Here is a 19,496-nt window from a genome sequence, read left to right on the forward strand (position 1 = left end):
ATGACATGGAGTTAGACCATACACTTCACTGCCAGAGGACCACAATGCTGGTACAGGAACACAGGCATAACAAGAACAGGGAGGAATGACTTGCTTAAACATCTGTGCATGTTAATGAAAAGCAAAGGAATTCAGTTCTCATACAAGTGTGTCTCTGGATCTGCACAATGCTCAGAAGACATTCAGTTGAAAAAGGCAGTAAGGAAGGCAGAGGAACAGCCACGGAGCAACAGTTCTACTTGGTACTGAATTTAATCTCAACTTTTACTGACCTATGGCAATGTGGTGGGTTGACCTTGGCCAGCTGCCAGACGCCCACCGAGCCACTGCCTCGCTCCCCCTCCTCAACAGGGCAGGGAGAAAATAAGATGGAAAGTTCATGGGCCAAAATAAATGACAGGGTTATCACTCACCAATTACCACCACAGGTAAAACAGACTTGACCTGGGGAAAATTAATTTAATGTATTGCCAATTAAAATAGAATCACATGGTGACAAAGACAGACACTAAAACAGCTTACCCCACCTATCGCTCCTCTCCCCAGGCTCAGCTTCACTCCTTCATTCCCGAGTCCTCTACCTCCTCCCCTGAGCAGCGCAGAGGGACAAGGAACAGGGTTACAGTCACTCCATCACATCTACCGCCTGCCCACCCTTCCTCCTCACACTTATCCACCGTGGTCCTCTCCACAGGCTGCTCCAGTGACTGGAGCACCTCCTCTCCTCCTTCTCTGACGCTGGTGTTCTCAGGGCTGTTTCTCACTTTTTTCCCCCCTACTCCTCTGCCTGTCCAGCATTTTTTCCCCTTCTTAATTATATGTTTTCCTAGAGGCACCACCACCATGGTCAACAGGCTCAGCTGTGGCTGCAGTGGGTGCACTGGAGCTGTCTGGACACAGCTGTGTCTGGCACAGGGCAGCCCCAGCCTCTCCCCCTGCTACCAAAACCTTGCCATCTACACCCAATACAGGTAAACAGGACAACACCCTCTATTTTGGAGGAAGACAAGACATGAAGAAGTTATTTTAATCCCATATAAACAGTATCTACACATTTGTATGCTATTCCTATAAATAAGAAATGTTCAGGTACAGGCACTAAAGCAGGAATTGTGCCAGCAACTGCAGAGGAGTACACAGAAGCCCAGCCCTGGGGTCACAGGATGGGACCTGGCATGAATCAAAAGCAAGAGCCAGAAGTTTCACTGAGAAAAATATGAAAGGGCCACTGAATGAAGCAACTTAAAAAATTGTGGTTTCTGTCAGCAGAATTCCTGCAGTCTGGACCAGCCTTCCCCTACCTCCTTGTTGAAAGGCGCACCAGGTTATTTCAACTCAAAGTGCGTTGCAAAAGAACTACTGCATGGATACACACAGCCTGTACCCATCGCAGCTGGGAATGTCCTACCCATGCTAAAGCAGCCCATTCCCAGTTACATAAGAACAGTCAGCGACCTGAATTTACAACCTCTACTTTGAAAGGAATGAAAGGAAAACAGACATAAGTAAAAACAAATTTAAAAAGCCACGTAGCTAGGAAATGCAACAGAAGCAAATCAGCCCAGAACATGCACAGCCACATTAGGTACGAACATCCATGATATCCACAGAAGCCAAAATTCTTTAAGCAGATCTATCTACGGATTTTCTGCGTGTCCTCCACGCACAGCCAAACACAGTGCCGGTAGGCCAAGAAACAAGTTTGTGTGCCCAATTTTCCCTTGGATATCCTGCCAGGGACCCCCTGAAACACGATGTTTCATTGCAGTTGGTTAAAAATATCACTGAATAGAGTGCTTTCAAGAGTACCTCCCAGCTGACAGTCTTGCTTGAACATCTGCTTGCATAGCCTGTTCTCCTGCAGGATCCATGTTCTGTGGTTAGCTTCACGGCATATTTGTAACACTGCGAGTTCGATCTAAACCTGTCCAAATTACCATTTCAAACAACCCAGAGTATTTCGGTACACACTGCATTTAATCCTTGCAGAGTCTTGTTTCCTACATTGAGCTCACATAATGTCCATTAAAAACCCAACAAAAACCTGAAAAAAACCTTACTTCATTTCTATAAGCCACTTGACTAAAAAGCTAAACCCAAATGATGTGCCGTTACCAGTTATGCCACATATGAGCATCAGTAATGCCACTTTTGAAGCACTGAAGTGGACAAACAGACCTTTGGTTGGTGCACACATTTTTACCCAAGCATAAAGAAAACCTTTGTCCATAAATTGCTCACAAAGACTCTTTGAATACCTCTGTATCCCAAGGATCCCCTGAGCAGAATGGCTCTCAGCACAGGAGCCAGCACTATATACTATTTCTTAAGTGTGCGCTGCAATGAGTGGTGGCCCGAGAGGAGACGGCTCCAGGAGAGTATCATGTTTTCCCATAATTATAACCTATGGGCCATTAGTACTATAACTGAAGGACTACACATTATCTGGGAGTGAGTGCCCCTATTAACAGGCTGTATAATTTAAAAAACAAAAAACAAAACCTCAGACAACCTACACCTGCTACTCCAATAAAAGACAACTTACATAGAATAATACTATAGATCCCACTTAGACTGAATTATAGACATCAACTCTTGAGAGATCTACCATTAAATACACACCTGTAATTCAAATAAGACCCACGTTAGCAGGGCAGAGATTTATCTCTCGGTAAATCAGAAATCTCTAGATTGTCATCACTAGATGACAATCCTACTGTAGAAGCCCTTGGAAAGAATATCCAAGCAAAATAACCTTCCTCGCATAGGCATTTCCCAGGGGTATTAGCAGAGGAAAGAGGAGGCTGACTTATGCCTGCACCCCAAGAGCATGTCAAGGCAAGTCAAAAGGCACAACCCAGAAGAAGGAGACCTCTCATCTCACCCACCTTTTACCAGTCTCTACCAATTTTCTAAATAGAGCATCTATTAAATATTAAACTCCCAGGACGCATATTTCAGAAACACATTTGACAGCTTGACACAACTCTGTACCGATGCTGGTGACAAGGGAAGGGCTTTCACTTCCAGAGCTGTCAATCTGCTCTCTCCACAAGCGTTTCTTCACCCCTCTTGGGATTTGGCTTCTCAATTCATGCAGCGTTAAACTGTTCCTCTGATGCCCCATGAGAGGTTTTCATTACCGGGACTTGTGCTGTGTGGTCTTTGCCACCACTGCAGAACCATGCCTCCTCTCATGCTGTGGCATTTGTAATTTTATAATTCGATTATGCCAAAGCTGTAACATTGGAGCAGCAAATTTTGGAACCAGCATGGATTTTGGTTCATAACCCTCTTCTGTAACGCTGCAGCTTCACTAGTCTCCTAAGCAGGGATGATCTATTTTTGTGTAAGTAAGGAAGTCTGACCATTTTAAACTGCTTTAGCAGGAGAATACCAGGCTAGATTAGTATTCTTTTAAAGCTTTGGGAATCACAATTGATAGAACCATAGAATAGTTTGGGTTGGAAGGGACCTTTGAAGGCCATCTAGTCCAACCCCCTGCAGTGAGCAGGGACATCTTCAATTAGAGCAGGTCGGTCAGAGCCCTGTCCAGCCTGACCTGGGGTGTTTCCAGGGTTGGGGCATCGACCACTTTTCTGGGCAACCTGGGGTCAGGGTTTCACCACCCTCGTTGTGAAAAATTTATTCCTTCTACCTAGTCAAAATCTACCCTCTTTTAATTTAAAACTGTTACCCCTTGTCCAATCACTACATACCCTTGTAAAAAGTCCCTCCCCAGCATTCTTGTAGGCCCCCTTTAAGCTCTGGCAGCTGCACTAAGGTCTCCCCGGAGCCTTCTCTGCCCCAGGCTGAACCCCCCCCCAGCTCTCCCAGCCTGTCCTCCCAGCAGAGCTGTTCCAGCCCTCGGAGCATTGCTGGGGCCTCCTCTGGCCCCGCTCCAGCAGGTCCATGTCTCTCCTGTGCCGAGGGCTCCAGAGCTGGATGCAGCACTGCAGGGGGGTCTCCCCAGAGCGGGGCAGAGGGGCAGAACCCCCTCCCTCGCCCTGCTGGCCACGCGGCTTTGGGGGCAGCCCAGGACATGGTTGGCTTCTGGGCTGTGAGCGCATGTTGCCGGCTCCTGTCCAGCTTTCCATCCCCCAGGACTCCCAAGATCTTCCTGGCAGGCTGCTCTCCATCCCTTCATCCCCCAGTCTGTACTGATACCGGGAGCATCCCGTCCCTCAGGGGTGTCAACCGCACCACTCAGCTTGGTGTCATCTGCAAACTTGCTGAGGGTGCACTCAATCCCACTGCCTGTGTCATTGATGAAGATACTAAACAGTACTGGTCCCAGTACGGACCCCTGAGGGACACCACTCGTCACCGACCTCCATCCAGACATTGAGCCACTGACCACCACCCTCTGGGTGTGACCATCCAACCGGTTCCTCATCCACCCAACAGGCCACCCATCAAATCCATATCTCTCCAGTTTAGAGAGAAGGATGTTGTGAGGAACTGTGTCAGAGGCCTTACAGAAGTCCAGACAGATGACGTCGTTAGCTCTTCCCTTGTCCACTGATGTGGTCACTCCATCAGAGGCAGCCACTCAGTTGGTTAGGCAGGAGTTGCCCTTGGTATCTCTAATCACCTCCCTGTCCTCCATGTGCACACATGAAGCTTCTAGGAGGATCTGTTCCAGGATCTTCCCAGGCACAGAGGGGAGGCTGACGGGTCAGTAGTTCCCAAGGTCCTCCTTGGTACCCTTTTTTAAAGGGTATGCAATGTTTCCCTTTTTCCAGTCTCCAGAGACTTCACCTGACTGCCAGGGCTTTTCAAATCTCATGGAGAGTGGCTTCGCAACTACATCAGCCAATTCCCCCACGACTCTAGGATGCGTCTCATCAGGTCCCATAGACTTGTGTACGTTCAGGTTCCTCAGGTGGTCTAAACCTGATCTTCTCTTACAGTGGGAGGGACTTTACTCCTCCAGTCTTGCAGTCCATCCACTCAAGAGGTGTGGGAAGAGAGAGTGCCAGTGAAGAGTGAGGCAAAGAAATTGCTGAGTACCACAGCCTTTTCCTCGTCCGTTGTTACTAACCTGTCCGTCTTGCTTACCAAGGGGGCTACACTTTCTTTGACCTTCCTTTTCTGGCTGCCATACCTGTAGAAGCCCTTATTATTCTTTACATCCTTTGCCAAGTTCAGGTCCAGCCGTTGGCCCTCCCGACCTACACAACCGGGCAGCATCCCTGTACTCACCCCAGGATACCTGCACCTGCTTCCACTGCCTGTGCATTCCCTTCTTGCCCTTTAGTTTGACCAGCAGGTCTCCACTCAGCCATGCCAGCCTCTCATTTTCCTTTCCTGACTTCTTACACCTGGGGATTGAGAGCTCTTGTGCTCTATGGAAAGCGTCCTTAAAGATCTGCCAGCTCTGTTCTGCTCCCTTGTCCCCAAGGGCAGTTTCCCAGCGGGTCCTATTGACTAACTCCTTGAAGAGCTGGAAGTTTGCTTTCCTAAAATTCAGGGTCCTGACTTTACTCTTTGCCTGCCCCATATCCCTCAGGACTGTGAACTCCAGAGCATGATCACTGCAGCCCAGGCTGCCTCCAATCTCGACATCACCAACCATGGACTAAGACGTGCCATGACATGCAAGCTGCCATGCCCCATCACACCTGACCAGAAAGGCAAGGAGGTACAATGGACCCAAATTCAGCAAGCCCGTCAGTGGCAAAAGGGACTGACACACGTGACCTAAAAAGCATATGCTTGGGCACCCCCAGCTTTTACAGAGGCCGGAGGAGAGCATCACAAAAGCACAGAGCAGCACCCCAGAAGCCTCCAAATGAGTCCCCAATCCCTCACTGAGCCCTACCCTCCTCTTCAGCCATGCAGCTTCAACACAGGCCACAAAGCAGCATGTAAAGGCTGCTCCAGGGCAGGCACGCACCTTCCGCCACCACTAGCGGTGAAGGTTACGCAGCAGGCACAGCCACAGGAACCAACTGCAATAGGAAATTACAGTCATCTGACACATCGTTCAAACTCCTAAAACTCATTTCAGGCTCTTCCCACTACCAACAGCCTCCTCTCCCTGGAGCAGACTGCAAACATCTTGGCAGCTTCGGGCACTCTGGAAAATGTTACTGTGTTTGTGTAGTGCTCAGTATCCATGACCACTAGCTAACTGGAGGGTTTATTTTTTTTTTTTCTAAAACATTAATTTTGAGAACAAGGACTTAGCCACAGCTAGAGGGACGGGAAGAAAAAAAAAGTTAATTACTTCCATAAATATTAAGACAAGTGATTCTCATGATCTGGCAGAAGGCACTCACAACATGGAAATGGTCTATCTCCAGAAGGGAAGTCAAAGCACTCGCAGCAGTGCAAGTTTCAGACACTCATTTAGCTCTTTTCATTTAATTGCACTGACTCTAATTAAAGTGGAGTTTCACACAGCTATTCTCACAGCTGTCTCACATGGCACAGAGAGTAAATTTTTAAACTAATTTTAAGCAGTGCGGATTTCTTACTTTTTAGAAATTATTATTATTTTTATTTAAGGCACCAGTGTCTTTAGCTTTCAGTAGAATTCCCACTCCAAATTCTCCCAGAAGCTACCCATAGCACGTCACCATCCTACTTTTCAAGTAGTCCCCACAGTTGTTCACCTCTGCTGGAGAACTTGGTCAACTTGACTCATGAAGCAAGGTCCCACTGATTTCCATCCTTCAGACCCAAGCAACAGAAGAGTCCTCTGGCTTTGGGGCGAGTTGTTGCAACCTCCAGTCTTCTATTTGAGGTGACGCACAGGCTGGAGGTCATCTGACCTGAATAGAGAGGCTTCCCATACCACAGACTGCTATCGGAGCTCCTCTCAGAAACCATGCAGATTTGTAACAGGCTGTCACAAAACACTCAGACGCCAAAGCTGCCCTTACAAGGTGATCTGGCATTGTGAAGGCCAGCTCCTAATGATGCAGTGGAAATAAATTTCACCCAAAAAGCAAGGAAGAAGAAATATATGGTAGGCTGCTACCTAGAGCAATTTACCCAGGTATGGTAAATTGCCACCTGTCACCTTATCAAACTGGTAGGGTGGCTATCCTGGATGCAGCCTCACTCTCCCAGTCAGGCCAGCATGCACCTTCTTATTCTTCACCTGCTCTTTTCCAGTCACCTTCTGTTTAAAGTCAAGGCACAGTCTCCTTATGGCAACTCCCATGCACAGTCAAAAGCAGCCTGCCAGTAGCCCGAAGCCTGAAACAAAAGTATTTTCAGCTACCATCAAGTCTGTAAACCTATTAGTAAGTGGTATACTGGGTTATCAAAAGTTAACAGCCTTCCTTCTCCAGGAGGTTCAAGTTTTCTGCTTGCTGCTATGGAAGAAAGGAACTGGGCTCCCTCCTGCCCCATGCCAGTCGGTGCTCAGCTGGGACCGAGGGCCTCCTGGCAGGGTCAAAGTCTCCTCACGCTCAGCGGCACCAGTTCAGGCCCTCGCTGTGGTTCGTCACACCAGTCAGGCTGCAGTGATGGACAGGGCTAGTTACAGCTCAGCTCAAGGCATGGAAGTGAGCAATGCTTTTTGGACTGCGCTTCTGCAAACAGGCAGAGGAACCGCTCCCCCAGTGAATGTAATAAAGACACAAGCAGCAACCTCCACAACCATTTCTGGATGCCAAGTCATTAACCTTGGGGCTGGGGGGAGAGGTGAAGAGTACCACTTTGTCTGTTTAATCCCTGCCCAGCATCTCCCCTTTCCTGAGAATTTTTCCTTTCTTGCAAATTCTTTTATTGGAGGTTTCAAGCACTTTCATACACAATGTCAGAGAAAAAAAACCAACCAAACAAAAAACAGCTTATAGAGGGAAGTTTGCAGTTTGACCCGAGACCTGCACGTTCTGCTCCTGGGACAGACCCTTGACCTGTGCAGGTTACATGAAGGACACAGACACCTTGCAGAAGGTACATGCGTGGGGAGGAGAGAGGCACACAAAGAAAAGGTGTGCAGCCCACATCTGCCCTGGGAGAGAGCATTTGGGGGCTGAAGGTGGCTGCACTTTGACTACTCATGTCTGTGGAGTGGCTGAAGATACAGTAGAGATAAGAATATGAAAGAGAAATGAGGAACTGCCAAAACAGTTGCTGGCTTTCCCACGCCCTTCTTCTCCCCACATCGCTTGAGCCTGCATAGGGAAGGGGAGCTGGGCTCTACCCAAGGCTGGATGCCCGCTGGCATACATCATTCTCAATCTGTTGGGGCAAGAAGCAAGGGATACTGCAGAGCTACTCTGTCTGCCCTGAGACCAGGGCCAGAAGCCGACACCACCTGCATCAAGGGCAGCAGGTGAGTGGGACAAGCTGGGAGCACAACTTCAAGTGATCAAGGCTGAGCTTTACCCAAGCTGCAATAGCTAGAGGCTCCTTTAATGGAGCTTGGGTGCTCCGTTTTAAAAGCCATGTTGACACCCAGTCCCCTGCCATGAAAGCGAGAAATCCCAGCTCAAATGCCACTCAAATAGCCGCTCCTCCTAGGGCAGCATCCATGTGCCAAGGGGAGATGCTCAAAAATGCTAAAAATCATTTCAGTGCAACACAACCAAGGGCATCGCCAATAAGCTACCTCTGACAGCAGCTTAAGGGAGAGCATTTGAATGATCCCAAAATTCACACAGACCAAAGCCTGTGCAGCTAATAACAAAGACAGATGGAGCAGGAACATCTTGTCATTTTGGACTAGCACAGCACGTCGCATTTTACACACACGTTGGAGATGCTACAGCCGCTCCGCACAGGCCTCTCACTGTCATCCTCAGTTTGCCAAGCAAACTGTTTTCACCCCTTTCCATCTGAAGCGTGTTACGGTGGGGAACAGCTTGAGAAAGGCGCTCTGCACAAAACAAACACAAGACAGGCATGACAGCTGCCAGCGCAGAATTAAATGCTGAAGAAAAGCGATAGCAGCAGAATTGTGAAGATCCAGCAGCTTTCCACACCAGGAATGTGGCAAACGCCCAACACAAGCAGAAGATTTAAAAATACCCCAAACTCACATTAAGAAAAAGCAGCAAAGGCTTAAAACTGATATTCAGAAAGGATGTGTTCATTAAAACAAGCAGGATTAATGTTTTTTTTTAAATCTTTCAAATTGCTAAACACTCCAACATGGTAGAAAAGCAAAAAAATTAAAAAACAAAAAGAAACAAAAAAAACCCACCACACAAAACAAAGAGGAAACCTCCAGCTTCATGCGGCCAGGCACTGCACAATGCGCGGGAAGGCACAGCTGAAGGTGACCACTCGACATGGCAGGCAGCATGCTGTTTGTTACAGGAGGTGAAGGAAAAGCCCAAAATGTACGCAATGGGAAGGCTGCTGATGTCTCCAGCCTGTTCTTACTGATTCACATCACCAAAAATCCATCTAACGAAGGTACATGGCGCTAGAACTAGACATGGCAGGAGGGCAGGCTCACACCATACTCCGCGGAGTGACACAGCAAACATCTTTCCAGCAGAATTAACCTGTTCCTACGAACAGCACAACTCTAGGATTTACACAGAAGCATTTAATGGAGAAATGTGATCAGGGTGAGGGCAGAAGAACCATGATATTTAAAGGCCACAAACAAGCAGAAATCCAACGAAAAGATAGGAATAAGTTATGGGACACAAAGATATGCATCCTGTCAGAGCTCCTGAAGAGTAATGGGGGACTGGCCACGGCTGCAATTCTGCAAGCAACATCACAGTGGATCCACTGCAGGGGTAACCATGAGTTCAGACACTGCAGGAACAGCAAAGCTGGAAGGGCAGGGGTCTTGCATGGATTCTGGCACATCACCCATTAAAAAACAACAGGAAAGCAAATGTCACATGAAGTTAGTGCATGGTCCCACGGCAGGACCACAATGTCAATCAACCACAGCCTTTCTGCTTCTCGTTTGAGTCTACAAAAGGAGAACAGAACTGGACAAGCAGCTGCAGAGCCCAAGAAGAAGGAAGCTTATATGCAACAGACAAAGCAAATCTGGAACACCACAGCAGAAGCTGATGTGCAAATAAGAAAGGCATAGGCACCCCACTTTGCAGAGGGAAGCTTGGTAAGAAGAGGAACTCACAGAATACCTAAGAAAGGGGAAAAAGCAAGGCTGTACACAGCCTGCAGACTCTGGCAATTCCAAACTGTCAAGTTCCTGCTTGGCCTGATTTTATTCTCTCCCATCTCCACATTTCTTCAGGAGGAAAAAGGACTTCCTTCTTTGTCAGATGCACAATAATTTCACTCCTCTGCTCCCTTCTGTGCCACTGAAGAAGAACTTCATGCTGAAAGACAGTTATGGTCATTAGAGGACCAAAGCTCTCAAGATACAAAGGGAAAGTCAGATATATGACAGCATGCATACCTGAATCTTCCTGTATAGCTTTGCATTGTGTTGTGCAGATCCAGGCTTCAGCAACAGCAAGGCTCACCACAACCTCTGTTCAGGCTAATGTGCTACGTCACTCTGTGCCCCCCACCTCAGTACAGAATCACAGACTCGGAGTGGTTTGGGTTGGAAGAGACCTTCAGAGATATCTAGTCCAGGCCTCCTTTCATCTTTCACTAGATCAGGTTGCTCAAAGCCCTGTCCAACCTGACCCTGAACACTTCAAAATGATGGGGCATCCACAGCTTCTCTGGGCAACCTGTTCCAGTGCCTCACCACTCTCATAATAAAAAAAAAAAAAAAAAAAAAGTCATCTTTATGTCCAGTCGAAATCTACCCTCTGGCAGACCTTATGGTCTCCTTAAGGACCCTTAACTGGCCCAGGACCACAGGCAACAAATAGTTTTAATCCACGTTTCACATTTTCTTGGCTCACCAGTGGCACAGGAGCAATCTGTAGGAAAAGCTACTCCTCAGAAATCAAGGTGACAAGCTAAGGTTTTAGAAGCAATTCTGAAGTGGTAGCACTTGCTGCTGCTGCACTTTCGCTTTCTCAACAACGTATCTTTCTCACAGTTCCCTTCTGGAGAAGCTGAAAATAAAGCAGGAAGCTGCCAGTCCAGTCGTTCACATCATTCTACAAATAGTTCATCATCCACTCCAAAAAGAGACATTCCCAGGCAACTGGTTTGCCAGAGCCACACCTGAACAGGCCCTTGCTTCAAGGAGCAAACACTGAAGAAGGAAAGCTAAAGCAAAAAAACCCCAAAACACCAACACACCAGCAAATCCCCATATGACAGGCCATCATTTCTGACTTAGTTGGAAACATTTAATTCCCACACTATGGAGGCTCACCCAGATGAGATTTATTCACTCACACCAGTATCAGAGGTCCTTGCATGGACTAGATTATGGCAAAGCATTTGATTTACATTACATCAGTGGCTAAGTAAACTACACTGATAGGAAGCAATCATTCAGCGAGCAAGTAACTCATGGACTTAACTCCAGCGTTCACAGTGATGTTCTGGCTTTTGTTAGCCACGAGCATGTGGAAATCGTCTGGCATCTGGTGTTAAGATGAGCTAATGATTAAAGACAAGAAGCAGAGTAGGAGAAAGTAGTTGCAGCAGGTCTGCTTCACAGTACAACATGGCTCAGAGCTCCCTGTATTAAAATACTTTCCATTTTAGACCACTGGCTTTCTATCATCACACATGCAAGACTCACCTAAAATGAATTCCATTTCGGTGACATATTTTATTACAGTTCTACCCTTTCCTTCTCGTGCCACAAGAATTACTGATGCCAGAACAGCCCTAGCTGATACCTCGCACTGTTCACAAGCAGCACACTGAATCAGAAAAATGGGACCTTCAGCTGGCAAGAACCAACACCACTAGTTTATCCTCCCAAAACAAGGGGCCCCTTCCATCTCCTTTCAGCCCCAGCACACACCTGTGTGGGCACACACAGCCACTCACGTTAACCGAGATGCTTATAACTCTGCTACAGATGCTGAACTTTCCAACTTAGTATCGTGCTCCTCCCTGTTCCCTCAGACTAACCACAGCCAAAAGAACAGCAAAAGCTGGTCACTTAACAAACTGAGGAAAACTAAGGGGAAAAAAACAGTAGAGAGAGGCCTCTCTCATCGGTGGCTACAGGCAATAGCCCCCGAGCCCCAGCATGACAGTGCCTTGGTTTCCTACAGGATTCCATCCCTCCGGCTCCAGCACATCAAAGCAGGTCTTCCAGATGAAGCTTTTCATCCCATGGAAGTAACCATGCTCTGCTGTTCTTTAGTTAGCCCCCAACACATCAGACAGCCCCACGGCCATGATCCAGGCCTTCCTCCTGCCCCAGCTGTCCCACACTGCCCTGAGGGTGGCCCGTATCCCTTCCCTGCACATCTCGGTGGTCTGAGCCACTGCACAACCCCCCAGCTGCTTCTCTGCGCTGCACACAGGGACCTTGCTGGTTTTAAGACCACCACCCAGGGTCAGGGGAAGCCTGTCTCCAGTCCTCCTGCAACCCTACAAGCCATTTCTAAGCCTAGATATACCTCCATGTTTCTGCCCAAGATCCAGCAAGAGCAGAACTGCCACGCTCCACGTGTATGTCCCAAACCAGACAAGTCCTTGCATTAAGAAACCATGGCAGCCCCCTCCATCAATCTCTGCAACCCCTTTCTGGACCCCCAGAGGCATCCAGTGCTCACACCACACATGGATGCAGAGCCCAGAGACGAATTCACCATGTGAGACACAGGACATCTTGTTCAGATGCATGTCTACCATCTGCTGTTGCCATTGCTTCTTCCAGGCTTGCAGTGGAAGAGCCAGCAGACAGCTGCACCCACCCTCCCTCACCATGCAGCTTCCAGGCCTCCACCACACCCTCCCTCACTGCCTTCCCCCAGCTAAAGAGCGCACAGCTTTTCCTTTCGGAACAACTAAACAGGCATCCCAGGCCCCAGAGCAATCCTGCTGCTTTCCTCTGAACCTTTGTAAGTCTGCATCTTATTTGAGATGAGAGGACCAGAGCCACACATAGCATCAAATAGGTGCATGTACCATGGATTTATTCATAGAGCATAACAATGTTCTCCAGGTTATGCTCTTTTCCTCCTACTACTGACTTGCTTTTTTGGCCACTGTTGAGCTCCAAGCTGACATCTTCTAAAAATCTAAGCTCTTCCTCAGACTAGATTTTAATTGGAAAAGACCAGACCTGTGGAATGAAGCACAGTTTAAAAATCCAGCATACAAGGGATATTTTTCATTTGCCACTACCAGCTGATTTTACAAATACTACAGACAATTCAGTATGTCACTCCTCTGCCTCCTGCCCAAGCTGCCCCGACTGTCTTTGTTACAACCCCACAGCTCAGGCAGCCTTTCTTCCCACTGCATCCAAGGCCCACACTTATACCTCTCCCCGCTCCCATGCTTCTGCAGGTTGCTGTGAATGAAGACAGAACAACTTGTAATCTGCCATAGAAACTAGGAACATGAGAAGACAGTCATCCCCTTTGACAACAAAGCTGAATGCAAACCCTGAGAAAAAAACCTGTCCAGGCCAGGCTGAGAGAGGTGTTCCTTACTACAGATGTTAGCACCAGCTACTAGCAGCACCTGAGGCTTTCAAGGAAGCCCTTCCCTTTCTCTGCAGCTTGCTTCTTCAGCTCTCCATCATCTCCCAGACCTAAGGCATTCAGAAGAATTGCGATATGGCAGGGCACAGTCAGCTCATGGCAGACACAGTAACCTGCCAGTGGAATGAAACACATCTCCTCCAGCTGCTGGACTAACCATCCTCATTTACCTCTCTAAACTCCTGGTGTTAGAATAAAAAGATGATAGGAACTAAAAGTCACCTCATCTTCCACAGAGAAAATGAAGCAAAGTATTTTGTCATGAGCACAGGTACCTTCACAGCTGGACAAAAGGTAAAGGACTTCTGCAAAAGCTGCCTTGAGTGTCCAGGGCACACGGGAGAGAGAGGAAGAAACCACATAAGCATGTCAAATAGACAGAGGATGGACAGAGAGAAAGCGGGGAGCCAGAAAATACATCCTAGACATAGAAGGCAGAGAGGGAGGCCAAGGAACCCAAGAGAAGCAGCCAGCTAAAGATGCACTATCATAGCCACCTACTCATCCCAGTCAGAGAAGGACAGAGACAACATAGAGAGGAAAGGGAACTCCACAATCCTCCAAGTCTTCCAGGCAGCCCCACAGGAGCAGGCCTGGCTGGCTGTCCAGGAGCAATTGCTGTCCCTGCACCATGCTCTGAGGAGACCAGGCCTTCCAGGTCTCTTCTGCTGATCCAGCCAGCCGCTATCCTCTCTTAAGCAGTGGGAGGGTGTGCTGACAGGTGGAGCCGCAAGCTGCCATCACCACCTCTTCTTCCTTACTTCTCCAGCAACAAGCAAGCTTTCAACCCTGCATATCCCTCTGGGCCAGCTCTGCATCTGACAGCTTCAGAATTAGCAGAGAGCACTCCCAGCTCACATAGCTTTGGTGCTTGGGGTCTGTCAAGACAAAAGCTGGGTGCCCACAGTTCAAGCACAAAACCAAAATATGAAAACCCAGATGGAGAAAGGTGATTCAAAGAAATTCAAATTTAAGAAATTTAAACTCTGTTTCAAAGGGACAGAGGCAGAATAGTAGTAGGAAGGTCAAACACGTTACCAGGAAACATCTTATGCAGATACCTTTGACCAAGCTGCAGCGCCATGGAAGCACAGCTGTGGAGTGAGGTGTTGGCTTTCTGGGAACTACACCTCCAAAAGCAGAGGGATGCAGGATTTTAAGCAGAGAGATAGCACCAAAACCCGTAGTTGCCAGCTGGGCTTGATAACCCAGCACAGTGTTTCCTGCCAGGTCCAAGCCCTGCCACCGCTCCCTGGTTTCACTCTTGCCCTGCAGGCCTCTTCAAGCCCATAGCGAAGTCTTCCTGGCTGTCCCTGAAGTGTCACTGCACACAGCCAGATCATAACACAAAACACAGAGATACCAGTAATCTCCGATAATGTGAAGCAATCTTAGGTAATGTGAGGCACGTGTGCACAGAGGAGGACAAATGTACCAGCTTTCTCAACTGCCACATAGCATCCTTGACAGAAAAAAATCTTCTTCAGCTGTGAAAAGCACAGGAGATAGTGAGCCTACCTCCAGTCTGCCAACTTGACCTTCTCAAAGCTTGAAAAGCAAGTGGGAGAGAAACACTTTTTTGTCTTCTATTAAATCTTAAAATAACAATGTGTAGGAGAATCCTACCCTCCTGCCCTGTGCACTGAGCTAAGGGGAGATGGGAGGGAGGGAGGGGAGGGTTGGAGTCAAGTTGAATTTCCTGCTGAACAGGCTCTCAGCTGACCAGAGATCCCAGGAGACAAAGCAGGGCTGCCTAAGAATCTCTTTCCTAACTCCAGGGTGTCTGCCACTGTATGCACAGCCTAGTTACAGTTCACTGAATTAACACCAAAAAATGAATTGATTTCCATAATGAAAAAGCCTCCACATGGCTCCAGAGTGAGAAGAAGAAAGGGCACAGCAGCTTGGGAAGATTTTTGGGGGGGTGGCGGGGTGGGGGGTGGAATCACTCTCTCATTGAATTGCAGTTTTGAGCCCCCAAATGAACAGCTATTTTTAACTGATCATGTGGAGAGTGTGAGGGAGCACAAAGCATTGGGGTCAGCATCACTGTCTGCAGGAAGGCAGCACACAGCCTCCAGAGAGGGTTAAACATTGTCAGGCACCGCACATCTGCATCATCAGCACTGCACAGGGACCAGCAGCACAGGTCTATTTATAAACCAGACATGTACAGCTGCAGCCTGCAATGAAAGACTAGGATTGCAGGCTGTCAGCCTTCAACAACATGCTGTCTAATTTAATTAAAGAGATGGCTATGTTCACACACACACACACATGCACACATGTCCTCTTCCCAGGAGAGTTACAAACAATAAGCTCAGTGTTTTGAAAACAATACACTTCACAAAGGTTTCTGTGCAGAGGGTAAGCCTCTCCAGCAAATGTGTCCTCACACAACCTTCCCACTCCTTCACTGTGACCAAACATAACTGATGGGCTATGGCTGCTACAGCTCACCATTGCTCAGGTAACCGCTAGCCCTTGGGTGGTTACTGGGTTGGTTTCCAGTTGTGGACATGAAAACAAAGTCACTGTAGCAGTACTAATCTGCATAGGGAGAAGAAATTAATTTAGTTTGCAAACAAGGTATTTGGGAGTCACACGCATCTTTTCTGTGCCAGGCCAGATTGCTGTGCCATCAGTTTCCATTTGGAGGGGTGATACAAAGCTCTGCTTGCCACCAAGAGATAGAGGGAGCATCTCCTTCTTGTGGGACTAGGAAAGAAACGCCTCTAGCATCCCCTCCCCATTCCCACTCTCACTCCCCAAACTCCCTGGTGAGCTGGACTCTCCTGCCCAGGAGTCCTTGAGCCAGGGACATCACAACAGCAAAGGACAGGAGGAGAGATCCAGCTGCAATCAGGCTGACGTGGGTAAAGCACTGGTGAGGCACAAGAAGAAACTTGCTGACAAAATATTGGGGTATGAATGGCAGCTGCTGGTGAGGCAAAAGCAGCCACAAAGGAAGCCTGGAGATCAGATCACAGCCTGGGCTCCGCTGTCCTCTCAGCCCCTGTGGGCTAGGAGCCTTTGGTCACATGAGGACACCCCACAGGTGGGGCTCCAGCTGCATGGCACGGCCCAGCAGCTGTCAGGTAGCCTGAAGCTAGTTGCCCACCAAGGGAGCTCTAAGCACATACAAACCTTTCTGCCACCTCCAACCCCAAACAGAAACCACTGTTACAAGCCCCTGCAGGAACACAGGAAGCTGTGCTTGGGTTCGATTCTCCTGGGCTTGTTCTGACAGCCACTGCAAATACAGTTTCTCAGTGTCTTTGCTCACAACCTCACGCAGCACTCATTCAAAATGCAGCAACAAACCTGTTCTGGAGGAAATGATGCTTCTGGAGTCCAAGTCAAGCTGCTTTACTAGAGTATCAGGGTCAATCTTCAGCCCAGAAAAGACACCAGAAGATGAGAAGTCCCAGTCCTTATCCAAAAGAAACATTAAGCACGAGTCAGTACAAACACCACAAGGCAATATTAATTAAAAAGAACACAATTAAACCCAGCACCAGCCAGTCAGGAGCAGGATGCACACTCCAGCAGTAGCGTGTGGGTGTCTCTCTTGAGCAGGCAGGGGTGTGTAAGCCACCCCACTGGCCTGGTGGCCTGGCCCCCCCAGGCTCTTCCACACAGAAGAAAGTTTCACAAAGTCACGTTTTGGACTGTTCTATTCCTAACTGATCTCTACCTCAACAAACCTCACCTCACTCGAGTGAATACAGGTATTACTCCTAGGAAAACTGTGAACAGCATCCTTAGGAAAAGCCAAATTTAGTACAGGTACATAACAATACAGAGAAGCAACAAATGAGCAGATTAGGGGCAATGGACATTAAGTAGATTCAGTGACTACTAGCAACTTACCAAATTTTCAGCATCTGGTTCCCGTAAGCATGCAATACCTCCCCAAGTCCTAAGCTTTGCAGCAGCTTCCCTGGTTGGCTTAGAAGAATTTATTTCAGCCAGCAGTATCTCCCAGCACTGACACATAGGTTCATGGCCGTACAAAACCAGCTGGCTCGGGCACAGCCCGTTCCTCCCTCCTCACAAGGAAAGCGGTAAGGGCACAAGCGCCATTTACTGCTGTGCTGTGTCCTGGCTGGCACGGGCGCGGCGGCACCCGGCTTTAACCTGAGCTGCGCATTAACAACGCAGCTGGTGAAACCAGCCGTGCCCTAAACCTGCCACACGACCGTGTGTAAACCGAGAGCTCATCCCCACCTGCCCCAACCCGAAATCGGAGAGAACCGCTGCAAAACCAGCCAGGCAGCCTCTTACCCCTCCCCACACTTGTTGGTAACGATCCCCACTGCTGCACCCAAGTTACCCCACCGAGATGCAGCGCGGGCCCCCTCTCCCCCGGCAGCAGGAGCAGCGCTGGCACTGCCGCCTCCCTAAGCAGGCTCTCCTCTCCGCACGCTAAGGGCCTGGGGACGTCGTGGCTGCCACAGCTGTGGCGGCTCCCACACGGTGGCTGCCGGAGCCGCCATGACGTGGCGGTTCCATCACCGTGGCTGAGGGTGTGGAGCGGCACGCCGCGCACGCGGGGTGGGAGGCAGGCGGTTGCCCGGCTCCGGGGCCGCAAGAGGAGCGTCGCCGGCGTAACGGGACGTTTCCGAGCAGGAGGCGGCGGCCGGCCCCAGGAGACAACGTAACGTCACGCCCCCAGCCCCCCGCCGCCTCCAGGCCCCGAGCTCTCCCTACGTCCCCCGCGAGGGCCCCGCGCCCGTGACGGCCGCCGCGTGGGACGTCACGGCTACCTCCCACGCGCCCGGAAGACCGAGCAGGGCCGGGCTCGCGCACGGGCACGGCGCCGGCGCCGGCCCCGCCCCCGCCCGCGCGCGGCAGGCGGAGCCCCGCCCCCCCGGCGCTGCGCCGCACGCGCCCCGCTCCCCGCGCGCCCCCGCTACCTTGGCGGCCGCCGCGCCCCAGCCGCCGGGGACCGGGGCGGGGACCGGGCCGGGCAGCGGTGGCGGGTCCCGGGCGGGCCAGGGCCGGGGGGCGGCGCGGTGGAGCCGCGCGCGCTTTGCCTTCCCCACCATGGCGGGAGGAGCGGGGCGGAAGGGGACGGGCCGGCCTGTGCCGCGCCTCGCCCGCCCCGGGGCCGCCCACCCCGGGCGGGCCCTGCCAGCTGGCACCGCCGGCGCCCTGGGAGAGCTGCTGCCCCGTGCTCCGCCGCGGGCAGGTCGCCGGAAGCGGCTCCACGGCGGCGCCAGCCAGTCCCCTCCGCGGCTGTTGACTCTGAAGCGTAATGGTGGGGCCTGAAAGGCCGGCGTTCTGCCGCCGGTCGCTTTGATGGGCAGCCGGAGGGGGTGAATCCTTCAGGCTGGCAGTGGGGCAGGCAGCCTGCCGAAGGTGGCTCCTGGAAACAGCCTGAGTGGTGCTCGTTTGCTTAAACCCAGAGACCCCGCAGCATATTTACGGTGTGGTGTAAGCCCCTGCAAGCGCTGAGGCCTCTCTGAGCACTAGCCAGAGACTGGGACGCCAGGACAGAAAACTGAACTGTCGAACTCCCTGCCAGAAAATATTTCCATAGTTATAACAGCAGAAAATACCTGACGAGCCCCCGTGGAGCCCCAGCACGTGTTGGACCGTGCAGTCGCAGACCTGGGTGGGGACCCCCGGCAGAGCAGCCTCAGCCCTAGCTGCGCCTTTCCACGCACGTGAGGGGATGAAATCCAAAGCCGCTTCTCCCCCGCCCTGGGTGAATAAAGAGCGCCAGCCTTGGGAGCCACAGTGGTTTTGCTCTTAGAAAGCTGCAACGGGTGCCCCGTGCTTAATACGTCTTTGTTTTCCAGCTGTCCCCTCTCTGCCTTCCCGCCCCGCTCCAAGCTGTGTTTCCCAGGGCCTGACATTGGGGAGCAGCCCCAGGGACCCGCGTCCCCATCCTCGCTTCAGGGCTAGTCTGGGTAGCATTTTCCCACTGCTTTTTTGAAACCTCAAAAAAAA

General features: G+C 50.2%; 1 protein-coding gene across 1 annotated transcript in view; it reads right to left on the bottom strand.

Annotated features, from left to right (window-relative positions):
- SLX9 (SLX9 ribosome biogenesis factor) overlaps window positions 1-18,589 on the bottom strand; it is a gene marked incomplete at both ends in the record, with an annotated part of 58,213 nt that extends 39,624 nt beyond the window's left edge. The window contains 2 exons of the mRNA XM_082001497.1: window positions 16,863-16,971; window positions 18,458-18,589. Of these exons, the coding sequence (XP_081857623.1) occupies window positions 16,863-16,971; window positions 18,458-18,589 (241 nt within the window). The remainder of the gene's footprint in view (window positions 1-16,862; window positions 16,972-18,457) is intronic.
- Window positions 18,590-19,496: the final 907 nt, after the last annotated feature.

Source organism: Phaethon aethereus, assembly GCF_964289735.1.
Source record: "Phaethon aethereus genome assembly, chromosome: 6".
Taxonomy (NCBI): Eukaryota; Metazoa; Chordata; class Aves; order Phaethontiformes; family Phaethontidae; genus Phaethon; species Phaethon aethereus.